Raw genomic sequence first — 15,837 nt, 5'->3', positions numbered from 1 at the left:
CATTTTACGATTAGGCCGTGATTATAGGAAATTATCACTTTAAATACTTCAAATGATACTATGAAAATCTATTAATATACATAATAATTTCGAATAACAGGCCAACCTAATATTAACGCACGCCGAAAATTATTTTTCAAAAATTTCCTATGTTCATACAACTCCTATGTATGGGGCCAACCGAAATTAAACGGTAAAAGTATACTCGTATTAAAGTTATTTTTTCTTTGTCAAAATATTTATCTCTTTTATAAATTACTAATCATTCACATTGAAGACGAAAGCAAATTTTCGGCTTTAATATCAAAAATGTACGTACATACCATACATACATACATATGTGCATAAGCATTATCTATGCATGGTGAGTAGATTATGTGCAGTGTTGCCGTTTTGATCCATTTACATTAAAAGTGATACGTGTTTGAGCAAATTTTCGGAAGATACAAATTTTGATATATTACAAAGAGAAAATATGTATATACCTATGTATGCAGTGGCAGCTTTTAAAATTTGATCGAAAATATTAAACGTTTTGGGGTCAAAGAAGCTTAAAGAAAAATGCTTTAAACTAACTATGTATAATGAACTAACTGCATCCATTTTTAATTTACTTTGCTATACTATAATTGATCAATATAAAAGAGAAATACACTTTAATTACAAACTGTTGAGAATATAACGGGGCGTATTCATAACTAAAATAAAGCCGCACTGAAGGTAGTTGTATCTGTTTGACATAATTTCCAACGAGTTTAACATGGAGTGTATCACATTTTTGATTTGATAATAAACGTAAATGATCTACAGTTAATAGTTTTCAAGTACATATATTTATATTCAAGTTTCTCTCACTTTATCTAAGATATTTCTCTTCATGTACTTACATATGTCTGTACATACATATGTGTATGAAAGTGCATGACATGATTTTTTGGTTACTGACAATAATAAAAAGCAAAGGCATAAAACCAAATAGCACCTTTTTAAGTTTATTCTAAATTGATGCTTTGATACTTAAAAAAAAAATAGTGATATATTTGATAAATTTTTTGTTTTTTTTTTTGGCATTTTTTCATTATGTCGCGGCAACACTGATTGTGTGTAGCGTGAACAAGAACATTTTGCCGCCAAATCGCCTATAAAAAGATTTGCTCTTCCCATTGACTTTCAGTTTTCTTTTATACGCGTCTCTCACTGTGTGTTTGTTTTCGTTAGTCTGAAAGAGCAACAATATTCGAGCAAAGGTACGAATGTATGAAAATAAATATTTTAGAAATAGTTAACTAGATACTCCTTTATTTAAATATTACTTAATGGATTTGTGACATTATAAGCCGAGTGTACGAAAAATGCTTTAAATTTTTAGTGCAGGTAGTGCCTGAAGTAATATATATGTCATAAGTTTAATACTCGTACGAACTACAATCAATGCCGGTTAATTTTTTCCACGTAACTGCTTGAAAACAACTAAAATCGCTCTAATCGATTTATTTATTTCAAATGTGGTAGCAATGCAATTAGCATTTTGAGAACTATGCAATGTAGTTTACAGTGTGTGTGTATTTATTGCTCTCAGCACACTCTCTGTATTGGTAGTTTTCTGCAATAAAATAAACTGGTTCAAACCCGGCACAGAAGAGACTGTCTGTTCAGCGAGCACCACTGGTTCTCACTCTGTACCGGTGAAGTTTTATCAATGCTCTATTTACATCATGTTTTGAAAAATAATTAGGGAAAATTTTCCTTAAAATTGGCCCAAATATGAAAAAACAAAAAGTTTAAAATTGAAGACCCCACCTACCGGAGCACATAGGGGTATTTGAACGATTTAGGCGGCCATTAACCAATTTGAAAAAATTTTTAAGGAAACTTAAAAAATTATCACATTCGATAGAGAACATTCCAAATAACATTTCCCCCTCACTCTTCTAACTCACACAGCGAACGGTCACCGTTGACCGGAAACAGAATATTCTAACGCTGCAAATTTCGCTCCCTAGAAAGATCGTGACGGTTTTAAGTTAATATTTTGATTTCTGCATTGTATTCTTAAAAATAAGTGATGGATCCGCAAACAGGAGGTAGTAGTGCATTTGAGCGTAAATTTTTTTTAATACNTACCGGAGCACATAGGGGTATTTGAACGATTTAGGCGGCCATTAACCAATTTGAAAAAATTTTTAAGGAAACTTAAAAAATTATCACATTCGATAGAGAACATTCCAAATAACATTTCCCCCTCACTTTTCTAACTCACACAGCGAACGGTCACCGTTGACCGGAAACAGAATATTCTAACGCTGCAAATTTCGCTCCCTAGAAAGATCGTGACGGTTTTAAGTTAATATTTTGATTTCTGCATTGTATTCTTAAAAATAAGTGATGGATCCGCAAACAGGAGGTAGTAGTGCATTTGAGCGTAAATTTTTTTTAATACTTTTATTAAGCAAAATTTCAATTTAAATGTAACGAAAATAGCGGTTTTCAAGGAGTATTTTTTTGTTTATTAATTTTTGCGAATATTAAGGAATTTGTTGTATCCCCGGGAGAGATCGCGTTATTATTCTTTGTTCAATTGAAAGCTTAGAAATTTGGCTAATGTAGTGTGCAAAGATTGCCCGCAGAAAATGTCAGACAAGTGGTATTTCTTGACTTAGAAAATGTATTCAAGAAAAATCTAAAATCGCAACTAGTATATATAATAACACTACTTTAGATCTATTTTAATACTAAAATTAAACTTTTTATGTCAATTTGAGGCCGCTGCAACAGAATAGGATTATTATGAAATTTGATTAAATGAAATTTTTGGAAAATGGGAGTGGCCCCGCCCACTTATGATGAAATGCTGTATATCAGTATCCGCTTCACCAATCCGTACCAAACTTGGCATATTGAATTGGTATATATTGGCTCTGTCTAACATATCTGATAAAAATCCTTGAAATCGGGCTGTAACCACGCCCACTTTCCATATAACGGTAATTAAGAGAAACACGAAAATTGCGATAAATCGGTAACTACTGAAGCTAATTCACTCGAAATCGATTCTTGAATAACCTCTTAGCATTAAATTAGATTCNTATTGGCTCTGTCTAACATATCTGATAAAAATCCTTGAAATCGGGCTGTAACCACGCCCACTTTCCATATAACGGTAATTTAGAGAAACACGAAAATTGCGATAAAGCGGTAACTACTGAAGCTAATTCACTCGAAATCGATTCTTGAATAACCTCTTAGCATTAAATTAGATTCTAATAATCAGTGAACGGATTTTATGGAAATTGCCTTTTTTTCTGCTAAAGAGATAGAGTATATTCGATTAAAAATGTCCACGATTTAGCTTTCCCTGATTCCATGTATACACATTTGATGTTGCCTTTTTTGCCTTTTTTAAGATATTTGCCTTTTTCTGCCTATTCTACCTTTAAAAAAGTGATTATAGCATTTACAATTTTTTTTCTTAAGATTAAAAAATTTACACATGCCCATGCGGCTTATAGAAGCGCAGGGACCTCTTGCCAAATTGGTGTTGGAAAAATTCAAAGCCGTTTTCTCAGCTAACGTAGGCTTGAAGACAATAAGGAGTGTGGATAAAATTGTAAAGGGCGAGGAAAACGCCCTTATTCCTGATAATATGAACGTTTCAAACGTTCCATATTTAAATTGGGCTCCACTATCAACTTACGTCGGGCGCACATTTAGTACATTCAATGCTTTTCTTTGCGAAAATCGAATGAAAATGCTGCCAGAAAACTTCAAAATGCATCTTATGCTTCAATGTTACTACAACTATACAGATTAAAGTTTTATGAGTTAGAAACTCGAAAGGATAAAATAGTCAAAGATTCAAAGTACAAATTTTTCATATAAAGAAACTAGTTTATAGTTTTCTCTTTTTACCTGTAATATAAATATTTCTAAAATAATTATGTTTTTTGATTGTTCTTCGTATTTTCTGTCTTTTCTTAGTGCCTTATTTTGCTTTTTTGGCAATACTTTTTTTTGCCTTTTCCTGCCTTTTTCGCTATTTTATTTTGCCTTTTCCAGCCTATTTCGTTACTTTATTTTGCCTTTTTTATAGGTTTTTAGGTCCTAAAAATCCGTTCCCTGATAATAATTTTACCAGACTTGGTGCACTTAATAACCTTGGTATAGAAAAGCAATACTTTGAAAACTCCGATATTTCAGTAATTGAGGACGCTAATTTACTCCAAGTTAATACATATTACATTCCTTAACAATAAATAAGACTGTTTTTTTTATTACTGTTATTATTACAAAAATGTAGTTTTATTACATTTTCTTACCCATACTGTGATACATATTTGAATTATCTAATTCCCTAAATTAAAAATTTGATTTTTTTNTTACTCCAAGTTAATACATATTACATTCCTTAACAATAAATAAGACTGTTCTTTTATTACTGTTATTATTACAATCTAATTCCCTAAATTAAAAATTTGATTTTTTAAACCAAGTGGAAACCCTGGGAGGTTGCTTAGAGATAAAGCGTTTTCAAACCCATTTCCATTGATATCCGTATTGCAGCAATTCATTTAACTAATTGAGCAAAGTTTTTTAACAGGTGGTAACTATGTTAATGTTTTAACTCAGATATACACCTTCTCCCCGCCGATACGAACACTTAAATATGCGTGTTCCTACAATCGGACCACGGTAACATGGAGTATATCGAGGTCAAACGTTAAGCAACTTTATTTTCTTGGTTTTGATGGAATAATTTATTTATTTATGAAAACATAGTATGTCAGAATTCTTATTAAGAATTTTCACTTACACATGAAAAAGCGTCGAGGGCGAAAATTGGTAATAAAAAATCGCGGTGGCGGCCTTCGTCCTCGCTTAAGGATTATAAACCTCACTAAGTAGAATTATCTTTTCGGTGTTAGCGAAGAATAAGAGTAACCAGTGTACCATATTTCAAATTCAAATTTTTAATAAAAATACTCATTTATTCCCTAATGTAATCGAGATCATTACGAAACAAAAGTAGATTGTCGAACATCCCTTCATTTTAGTGTATTTAATTTTCGAACATCTGGTTGCACCTTTCTGTTCACCATTACAGCCATTTTATTTGTTTGCTTGTTTACTTTATTGAAGAGGGGTAGTGAAATTATTATACGCGTTTTATTTTGTTAAAAAATAAATTAAAATACACTTAATGCGAACAAAATACACGTGAACACAACTTTGGACCACGTCAACCGATTTCGATAATTCCTTTTGCATCGGAAAGGTAGTATCTCAGAGGTGGTTAATCTANCGATAATTCCTTTTGCATCGGAAAGGTAGTATCTCAGAGGTGGTCCCATATTAATCTAGTTTAGCNTATATATATATATTTTTTTTAAGTCGGTTTTTTGCTGAATTATCGAAATCGGTTGACGTGGTCCAAAGTTATGCGGTAACATACATAAAGAAAATATTAAAAAAATATTCCGACGAACTGATAACCTCCTCCCTTTTTTGGAAGTCGGTTAAAAAGAAATAGAGGTGATACATTTTTGTTAGTATTGAAATGAAGTACTCGATATTGTTTTGGAAAATACTGCATTTAATATGGTTGTTGCGGAAGGTATGTACCCGTATGTTGGTAACCTTCATGGGTTCATTGTAAATTCTATTATTCTGCGACATTAACGTTGACGTATTTTTCTTATTAGCAATAGTTATGTATATATTCAATCTTCCAATAGGGCCATTTGTTTTAGATCACCTAATGCATACATATGTCATACATTTGTATTTATGTACATACATATGTGCGTATGCACAGCCCAAGGTACATTGAACAGGTAGTATCAGTAGAGCAGCTGATTTGATTTATTTTCAAATTATTTGGTCTCGAAAATGTCAAATATTTTTAATTTTTTCTCACAAAAATTCTGAATTATTAAAATCCATTTGCATGTGAAACCATTTTCCATACAAAACAAGCGATTGAATAGCAGCTTTTGGAACGTTCGCCCAACTCGGCAGCACGACCGCTGATTACTGGGCCTTGCAAAGGATGGATCAATGCTTCGAGAAGCAAACAAATTTACTAGGAAAGAAAATTGCATAAATTTCTATTTTTTCCAATTTTATTTTTTTATTTTTTATAATTTTTTTTTTTATTTCACATGGCACGCTTTGATTTAGAAGAAACTGACACTTTCGATACCAGAAGCAACAACAAAATACACGCAAATGTTGTTTTTGCTCTACTGATACTACCTGTTTAATGTGCCTTGGCACAGCCGTATGAACGAATATAAATAAATATTTTGCATTAAATTCAATTTGATTTAATATAAACTTTGCCTACTGATATTTTTATTTTCATTACTATTTCCTTCCATAGATGTCATACAAAATCGAACCATTGCCCAATTCGTATGCCCACCTCGGTGAAGGTCCCCACTGGGATATTGAGAAACAGAGCCTTTATTACGTAGACATTGAAGCTGGCAAATTGCTGCGCTACGATTACCAGGAGGATAAGGTGTACCACAGCAAAATCGAGGGTGTGGATCTTGCCTCGTTCGTTGTGCCAATCGAAGGTCAGAACGACAAGTTTGTCGTTGGAGATGGACGTCGTGTCGTTGTCGTCTCCTGGGATGGTATCTCTGAAACAAGCAAAGTAGATCGCGTACTCTTTGAAGTCCAACCCGATGAGCAATACGTTGTTAACCGTTTCAACGATGGCAAAGCTGATCCACGTGGTCGCCTCTTTGCTGGAACAATGCGTTATGTAGGCGATGAATTCAAGGATCGTTGGGGCGAGTTGTACAAGTACGAAAAAGGTGGCAAAGTTTCTGTGGTGAAGAGCGATGTCGGCATTTCCAACGGTTTGGCTTGGAACGAGCAATTGAAGAAATTCTACTTCATTGACACCACCGATTATGAAGTGAAGGAGTACGACTATGACTTTGATGCTACATATCGCACACCATCTTGAAAAGAGTCACACCTCAAAAGTCCGATCCGAAAATATAACTGTTTGTAGATGGTACAGATTTAACGAAATTAATACAAAAACAGTTACAACAGTAGTTTTCTAAAAATATTTGCATTGATTTGAGATATGTATCGTAAATCCTACGAATTGATTTATGAAAAATATCTAAATTTTTTTTTTTCGAAGAAGATGTGCGATATGTAACCCTGACAACCATTTTTTCAGAGTATTCTGAATCGTAAAGAAATTTTAACGAATTCGGAAAGATCCCATCCGATTTTTTTCCGAATTTTCTAAAATGAAATAAATTACGCACACTTCCATTCTTTTACGAAATTTCGGAAATGAAAATAATGCTGCTATGTGAAGAATTTCTTGCAGACTTTTTTCAGAATTTTCTTTATTTTTCGTACAGAAATTTCTTTACGAGTTCGTGTCAACCACTTCATATAATTTTCTTTGAAGATTCGGAAAAAAATCGTTACAGAAATCAGATACTCCTAAAGATTTCGTTAAGATTTCGGGAACTTTGGTTTGCAGGGAAGGCAGTTAATGAGTACTTTTAAACCGACTTCAAAAAAATGAGAGGGTTATCAATTCATCGGAATATATATATTTTTTTTTTTTAATGTAGTATTTTACCGCATAACTTTGGGCCACGTTGACGATCTCTATAATTCTTTTTTTTTAGGAAATGTGTTACCTCAGAGGCAACATACTAAAGATCATCTTAAATTTTTATATGAGAATTGAAGTCGGTTTTTTGTTTTTGCTTAAGAACTACTTGTTTATTTTATATTTGTTTAGGTAAACCAAAAGTCGTTTTCAATTTGCGCAAATCAAACCCTAAGGATAATTTGCTGCCTGATGGTTTGACAATTGACAGTGAGGGCAATCTTTATATTGCGACATTTAATGGTCACACCATTTACAAGATCAATCCAAGGTGAGTTCATTTATTTGAAATGTGTAAACAAATTTCGGTTTCTATATTCAATTTGTTTGGTTTGTAGCACCGGCAAAGTTCTTCTGGAAATAAAATTCCCTACCAAGCAAATTACTTCAGCTGCCTGGGGAGGTCCAAATCTGGATATATTGTATGTGACGACGTCAGCTAAATTTGATCAACCTGCACCGGCTGGCACCACTTACAAGATTACTGGCTTAAGAGCCAAGGGTTTGCCCATGTCAAAAGTTCAACTTTAAGAGCACTTATTTACATAAATACATTTGTATAGATATATAAGTATTCTATATCTACATTAAGCAATCTCACTGTGTAATTGATATTCGTTCGGTTATAATATGTAAATAAACGTCACACAATGCATAAGAAAATACATTCAGCATTTGCTAAATACCTTCCTATCCCAATGACCAAATTTATGTATAAGCCGAGTCACTATATATCTATGAAATAAAAGAGTCAATTTATGCAATTCACAAGTAAAGGTTTCGGACTAGAGTGGTTGCGGGGGAAGATAAAAATTATATAAATCTAATGCATGATTTAAATTTTCTTTGAGGAGATAAATTTTGTATCAACCAACATAGCTTTTATGTCAGAAATTCATTTTGAAGCCAAATTTACCCTCTGGAGGCTATAGTATATAGTCCGCCTTAAGGCGGACCTATACATTACAGATGTAATAAAGTAGTGATTCCGGATTATTAAAGTTTAACTAAGTTTTACTGTTTTTCCACGTAAATATTTTACCATATGGTTTTTGAAAACGGCATTAAAGTACTAAATATATATATAGGAGTTAAGTTCCCTTGCAAGCAGATTACTTCAGCCGCCTGGGGTGGTCCGAATCTCGATATATTGTACGTAACAACATCGGCTAAATTTGATCAACCGGCACCGGCGGGTACAACCTACAAGATTACAGGCTTAGGCGCCAAAGGTTTGCCAATGTCAAAGGTTCAACTTTAATTACAAATAGTACCTATGTATGTACATAAGAAAAGGCATGCAGCTGTGCGCAAGATATTAGCTCGATTATATATATGTAAATAAATGACAATCGGTATAATCCTTTTATATAGCCGTCTAATTTTTTTGAAATGAAACTTCTTTAAGTTCCGGTTGGAGTAAATCGATGGCAGCCAATTCGAAAACGCCATATCTCAGAAAATTTTTCAATAACGCCCTACTTCATAATTTTACTAAAGAACCCCCTATTTCAGAATTTTATTGAAAAACAGCCTATCTCAGAATTTGGTTGAAGAACGCCCTATCTCAAACCAAAATATATTGAAAATGTGCTTAGATAGGGCGTTTTTGAATCGGCAGCTGACATAGGCCGTTCTTCAATCAAATTCTGAGATAGGGTGTTTTCAATAAAGTTCTGAAATAGGGCATTGTTGAAAATTTTTCTGAGATAGGGCGTTTTCGAACTGGCTGTCAGATAGGTCGATCTTCCACTCAGCCATCGAAATACAAATATAGATGTAACGTAAAAACGACATACTCGTTGGGCTCTAATTCCAAGCGCAACAGCGACAGAAGAAGGTATTGATGACGGGGTTGGTTGGTCGATATTAATATTAAGATTTTTATTCAGATTAAGTTCGATATGAAGATTGAGATAAGGTTAAAATGACCGTTCATTATTATGGAGAAAAATAATTATAAAATACGTGAAGGTTTTTTTTTAATATCATCAGATCTGCACAGGTATGCAGTTCGAGTTTCAAAATTCAGATATTGAATTAAAGGGCTTGGAGTGCAATGTGGTACAGTCGTTGGTCATGGTATGCAGTTACAGGCGCACGGCTCCACTCCCCTATCCCCTCGTGCATGCACTATGGACAACTAGAGCAACCCATGTTCGAGATGCAGTAACCAATCCGAGTAGAGCCTTGTGTCACGGCAGAAAAGAAGGGAGCTTCGGTAAGACCATTACGGTATACTCAGTTAGAGGGCTCACTAAAGTGTGAATTGACTGTTCACCAGTAGGAGCGGCTCGCTATATAAACGGTTCGGTGAAGAAACCACCCCCTCCCTTCCAGCTATGGATTGTGCGCTGTGTTTGGGAACCTACTTCCAATGAAGAAAAGAAACAAAGCCTCGGATGAGATCCCCCTTCACATGCCTAGGTGGGCAAGGAAGGGATATTTAACGCCACTGTCGGAAAATCCAGCCTCCACGACGAAACGTCCGATAACGGACTGAGGCTAGGGAAGCTCCGATATAAGTAAATACGATACGTTGTACTCGATACTTTTGTTTCAATACCAACTACTTTTTTTACTTGAATCGTTTTATCGATACCTTCTTAGTATCGAAATAAAAGTACTTGTATCAAATAGATTTGAGGAAGTGCCATATCTTTCAGTCATATTTTTTCTATGGAAAATAATTGCTTCGTTTTTATGAAAAATAATTGCTTTAAGCAATGGCACCGCCAAAATCTAAAGTGGGGATATATTTTTACAAAGTGCAAGCAATGCTTTGTAGCCGTAACGTTTTGTGGGAACCTTTCAAAGGTTTAATATTTTGTCTAAATAATCGTATTATTTCTAATGTTACTAATGATCAAATAAACAGATCGATACCTCAACTGAAAATGTACTGAAAATATTTGAGATAAGGCGTTTTGAATCGGCAGCTGAAATAGGGCGTTTTTGTACTAAATTCTGAAAGAGGGTGGTCTTGAAAAGTTTCTTTTCTTCGAATCCACACGTTTTTTGAGGAACATTCGGCCTGGGTTGGACAAGTTCTACGCCCACATTTTTATATATCTAAGCATAAATAAGTCATTCATTTGGATAGTAAAACGTTTTTATTATGACAATTTTTTATTATGACCACAATGTACACTTGTGCTCAGAAAATTAAACCGTCTACATATTTTTCCCAGTATTTTTCATATACATTCTTTTATTGTTTTCTTTTATAAAGGTACATACAGGTATTTTGGCCTTATTAGAAAAAAATAAAATTTGTGGGTACGAGATTTTTTAAATTTGGTATAGAACTGTACTTTTACTTTAAATTTGGTATAAATTTTTAACATCGTTTTGCAGTTCGCTGGTATATCGTTTTTGCGGGCTGCAGGGCAGTCGTTTTTGCGCCCCGTCAGTAAGGCAGTCTGCACACAGGTCGTATAGCTTTAGACGCCTATTCGATGCTACATACGAAAGTTGTACGCTTTGATGCCGCACACGTGCATTTAAATGGAGGGCTGTATACGAGTCGACAGCTTCATGAATTCGTCAAAGCAAGCTAGCTGCAAATCGCTTGGCGTACAGCAGTGCTTGTAGCTAGGCGTAAGTACGCATAGAAAAGAGAAAGAAGATTTGTTTACAATTTTCGTGCAAATAATAGAAAAATAATTAAAGAAATAATAATTTTGCATCACTTAACATTTTTGGCCTGATACTTTGAAGCTTTGAAGTTGCTTAGTGTACAGATCTTGAGGCGTAGAGGAATCGTTGCTGCATAAAACATTTTATACGCGTCTAAAGCTATACGAACCGTGTGCAGACTACCTAAGTCATTTTTGCGACTCGGCGGCGAGTCGTTTTTGCGGCCGCCGGCGAGCTATGCTTTTCATCCGACGGCGAGTTCGCCGGAGAATGGTTTGCGACAGCCGTCGGCGAACAAATTGTTCACCAGAACGAGTCGGAAACGACGTCGTGAATTTTGTTGATTAAGGGCCGGTTACTCAATGTCTGGTTAACGCTAATCCTCGGTTAAACATAGTTATCGACGTTGCCGACTCCCTGTTGTATGCATGGAGTCGTAGACGTCGATAACGATGTTTAACCGCAGATTAGTGTTAACCAGACATTGAGTAACCGGCCCTAAGAGTTGTATACAAAATTTCTGTAGTATGAAAGAAAACAACGACCATACTATGGCAGAGTGGCACAAGACATGACAAAAGTAAATAAATTGCAAATTATTGCCTATTATTATAGATACTAATACAGATTATCATAGTTCAGTGTTTAACTTGCTATATTACACCTTAAATGATGATGATGATGACTGTTAAATGCTGAAAACGCTAGTACTTAAACCAACTTTGCGTAAAATGCAACTCCGAATTTCCGAGTGGTGAACTTCTATTTTTCTTAGAAATTGCGAGAAGAGCAGGTGATTTTTTAAACAAACATTTATATCATTTCAATAGATAATTGCTATTTATTTTCTAATATTCAGATATCCAGCTTGTAGCCAGAGGCAGTGGCATGTGAGTCCCACTACATGTTGGAGCAGCTCCAGGTAATGGACCATTGAATCTGCTGGCTGAACTTATGATCACCATAACCAGCGGAGTCTCACAGCAAATGCATATCCTTAATATAAACTGTAGCAATTCATATTAATTACTATTGTATGTGTGTATGATTCATATTTGTGACTTTCCAAAATTTGATGTTAAGTATTTTTGAGCAGCTCCGGGTAATGGTCGCTCAAACTGGGATATGCTTAATGAACTGTCTGAGCGGATGCGCTGGCAGGCGTTTGGAATTTTACTCGATAAATTCACAAAATAATACAAAATTCACGTTTTTCATAAAAATATAATCTTATAATGGATTTTTTTTTTCAATTTAAACTTACATTTAAGAAACGTCCATTCAGTGCTATAAGCACGATTTTAGTTTTCCAGTTTATAAAACTTCTTCTTATTTCGCGCTGTAACCGCCTAAGCGATTTTGGCCGAGTTCAACAAAGCACGCGGGTCGTTTCTTTTCTGTACCAACTGGCACCAATTGGAAATTCCAAGTGAAGCCAAGTCCTTCTCAACCTGGTCTTTCCATCCCATGGGGGCCTTCCTCTTCCTCTGCTACCACCAGCGGGTGCCGAGTTGAATACTTTCAGAGCTGGAGCGTCGGTGTCCATTCGAACGACATGACCAAGCCAGCGGAGTCGCTGTATTTTAATTCGCTGCACTATGTCCATATCGTTGTAAAGCTCATACAGCTCATCGTTCCATCGTCTGCGGTACTTGCCGTCGCCAACGCGTAAAGTCCCGTAAATCTTCCGCAAAATTTTTCTCTCAAACACTCCAAGAGCCGCCTCATCGGATGTTGTCATTGTCCATGCTTCTGCGCCATATACCAGCACGGGCATGATGAGGAAATAATAGAGTGTGGTTTTCGTACGTCTAGAGAGTCCTTCACTCCTGAATTGGCTACGCAGTCCAAAGTACCACTTGTTGGCAAGAGTGATTCTGCATTAGATTTCCATGCTGACATTATTATCGGTGTTAATGCTGGTTCCCAAGTAAACGAAACTATCTACTTTCTCGAAATTATAACTGTCAACAGTGATGTGGGTGCCAAGGCGCGAATGTGCTGACTGTTTGTTTGATGCTAGGAGATACTTCGTCTTGTCCTCGTTTACCACCACACCCATTCGCTCAGCTCTCTTATCCAACTTGGAAAAGGGAGAACTGACTTCGCGGTTTTTGATAAAATGCAAAATTCAGACATAGCGGCATATAGGCTACTCCTTTTAGTGCTGTCGAAAGGGGCTTTAAAGTCGACAAATATGTGGTGAGTGTCGATCCTTTTCTCGCGGGCCTTTCCAAGATTTGGGGTATCATGAATACCTGGTCTTTGGTGGATTTTCCAGGCTAAATCCACACTGACAAGGTTCAATCAGTTCATTGACGGTGGGCTTCGGTATTTCACACAATAAGCTCGATAAGACCTTGTAACCTATGCTTAGAAGGCTGATCCCGCGGTAGCTGGCACGAATGGCAGGGTCACCTTTCTTGTGGATTGGGCAGAGCACACTTAAATTCCAGGCGTCGGGCATGCGTTCATCTGACCATATTCTGCATAAGAGTTGATGCATGCACCTTATCAACTCCTCGCCACCGTATTTGACTAGCTCAGCTGACAGGCTGTCAGCTCCAGCAGCTTTGTTGTTTTTCAGCCCCGTTATTGCTATTCGTAACTCGTCATGGTTAGGCGTAGGAACATCGGCTCCGTCATCATCGACTGGGGGCTCGGGTCAGCAGCGTTGAAAAGGGTTCCCTCCATAATTTAAGTACGTTCTGAACATCAGTAACTAGGTCCCCATTGTTGTCCTTACAGGAGTACGCCCTGGTCTTGAAACCTTCCGTAAGTCGCCTAACTATCCGGTAAAATTTTCGGACATTCTTCCTGTCGGCCAGCATTTCAAGCTCTTCGCACTCACGTATTTCGGCCTCTCCCTTCTTATTGCGGCAAATACGTCTCGCTTCCCTCTTCAGACCCCTATAGAGGTCCCACATAGCGCGCGTTGCGCCCGATCGCAGCGTGGCCCTGTAGGCGGCATCTTTTTTCTCTGCTGATTCCTAACACTCCTCATCGTACCAGTTGTTCTTTCGGGCTCGCTGAAATCCGACTACTTCTTCGACGGCGGTATTTAGTAAGCTGGAAATGTGGTTCCACCGGTCACATATGTCGGTTTGCTGAAGAGTGCTCTCTGAGAGCAGGTGTGAGAGTCGAGTAGCGAAAGCACTGGCTGTCGGTTCTGATTGCAGCTTTTCGAAGTTAAGTTTTCCTTGCATATTTGGGTGGACATTTTTTGCTGCACAGAGGCGGGTGAGTACGTCTATAAAACTGGAAGCGTGCCTTCCGTCTATCATAACGCCCGCTTGCATCCGCACCTATTGGGAACAGATGCTGCAGACTTCAGTGAGCCCTTAAACCGGATAAGTCGGAGTGGCCCCACCGAAGCTCCCTCTCTTTCTGTCGTGACCCAAGGCTCCACTCGCATTGGTTACCGCATCTTGCACATGGGTTGCTCACGTTGCCCAGATATTAATAATTAGTTAGTGATATTTCAGCCAAATCAGTGTTGTACAAATGACATGTAAACAAACCGACTGACGTTTTTACAGGAAATAGTTCTTTTTGCGTTCCCGTGTTTTTCTGCCAAGGCATATTCAACAAGGTAGAAGTGACAATTCAGTCGAGCTCTCTCATACCTGACTGTAATGTCGAAAAACGTAAACAAAGAAATTAACCCTTTGTTATGCATGTACCAAATTTGATAAAATTCAATATCTATGAAATGAAAGTTTTTGTAAATATGTAAGTATTTAAAATCACACTAAAATCGGCTTCATTTTAGTTTTTGTATTTTCGTTTAATGTAAATGTGGAAATGCATATCTACTTACTCAAAATTACACATTTATTTATAAAACCGTTTTGGCAATTTTCTTGTTTTTATTAGCCCAATGTTTTTGAGCATTTTTTTTTATTCAAATACTTAATTCTAGAGTATATTCGACATTAAAAAAAAAACTTTTGATTCTTTCTTCTAAATTTACATCGGAACTTAACTTCAATAGTTCAGCTATTAAATTTTTGCAAGGCGAAATTTCTTTTCCATTAAATTTATTAAAAATTACTTCCAGTTTCTTTATGTCCACAAGGAATTTGGTTTAGGTTTTATCATACCACCATTTGAAATTTGGTCTATCCATGTATATGAGTGGGAGATTTTCTCTTCATATTCAGTAATGCTTAATTTCCGTATGATAAATCCAGCTATGCATGAAAAATAAAAACACGACTTTTTTCACATGGCATTATGAAAAAAGGAAAAGGGATGTTAAGAACCAGTACGTCGAATTTATAACAGTAAATGGTGATCTAAAGCGGTAAATTTCATGGTGTTCGCGGAGCATTTGCTTATATGTATATGTTAATGTACTCGTGGATCCGGTCGTGCTTGTTTATGGCAGACTTACTCAGTTTGAATCTGTGCATCAACAGCTAACTTCGTCCCCACAGACACCTCAGGAACGGCCGACACTTCAGATAACTCAAGCATTTGGGAATTGTATGGTAGAGGTACTGCACCTGGGAACAAACGCGTCCGCTTGGAAATACTCGGCTGTG

At 36.3% G+C, this 15,837-nt stretch overlaps 1 protein-coding gene across 1 annotated transcript; it reads left to right on the top strand.

Annotated features, from left to right (window-relative positions):
- The first annotated feature begins 1,159 nt into the window (after window positions 1–1,159).
- LOC108377446 (regucalcin-like) lies at window positions 1,160–8,419 on the top strand. The gene is made up of 4 exons (XM_017633711.1): window positions 1,160–1,247; window positions 6,380–6,956; window positions 7,778–7,922; window positions 7,990–8,419. Exons 2-4 carry the CDS (start codon window positions 6,380–6,382, stop codon window positions 8,180–8,182), a joined length of 915 nt encoding a protein of 304 aa, XP_017489200.1. The 5' UTR covers window positions 1,160–1,247; the 3' UTR covers window positions 8,183–8,419.
- The last annotated feature ends 7,418 nt before the right edge of the window (window positions 8,420–15,837 follow it).

The sequence above is a fragment of the Rhagoletis zephyria genome, unplaced genomic scaffold (assembly GCF_001687245.7).
Source record: "Rhagoletis zephyria isolate East Lansing unplaced genomic scaffold, Rhagoletis_zephyria_1.1 Rzeph_scaffold_12091, whole genome shotgun sequence".
Lineage (NCBI taxonomy): Eukaryota > Metazoa > Arthropoda > Insecta > Diptera > Tephritidae > Rhagoletis > Rhagoletis zephyria.
The sequence above is the reverse complement of the archived record's forward strand: the minus strand, read 5'-3'. Positions and strand labels throughout refer to the sequence as shown.

Excerpts from the sequence above, each read along its gene's own strand:
- LOC108377446 (XM_017633711.1), top strand. The coding sequence starts at position 6,380 with ATGTCATACAAAATCGAACCATTGCCCAATTCGTATGCCCACCTCGGT. Across the intron at positions 6,957-7,777 it reads CGACTATGACTTTGATGCTA|GTTTAGGTAAACCAAAAGTC; the intron begins CATATCGCACAC and ends TATTTTATATTT. Across the intron at positions 7,923-7,989 it reads ATTTACAAGATCAATCCAAG|CACCGGCAAAGTTCTTCTGG; the intron begins GTGAGTTCATTT and ends TTTGGTTTGTAG.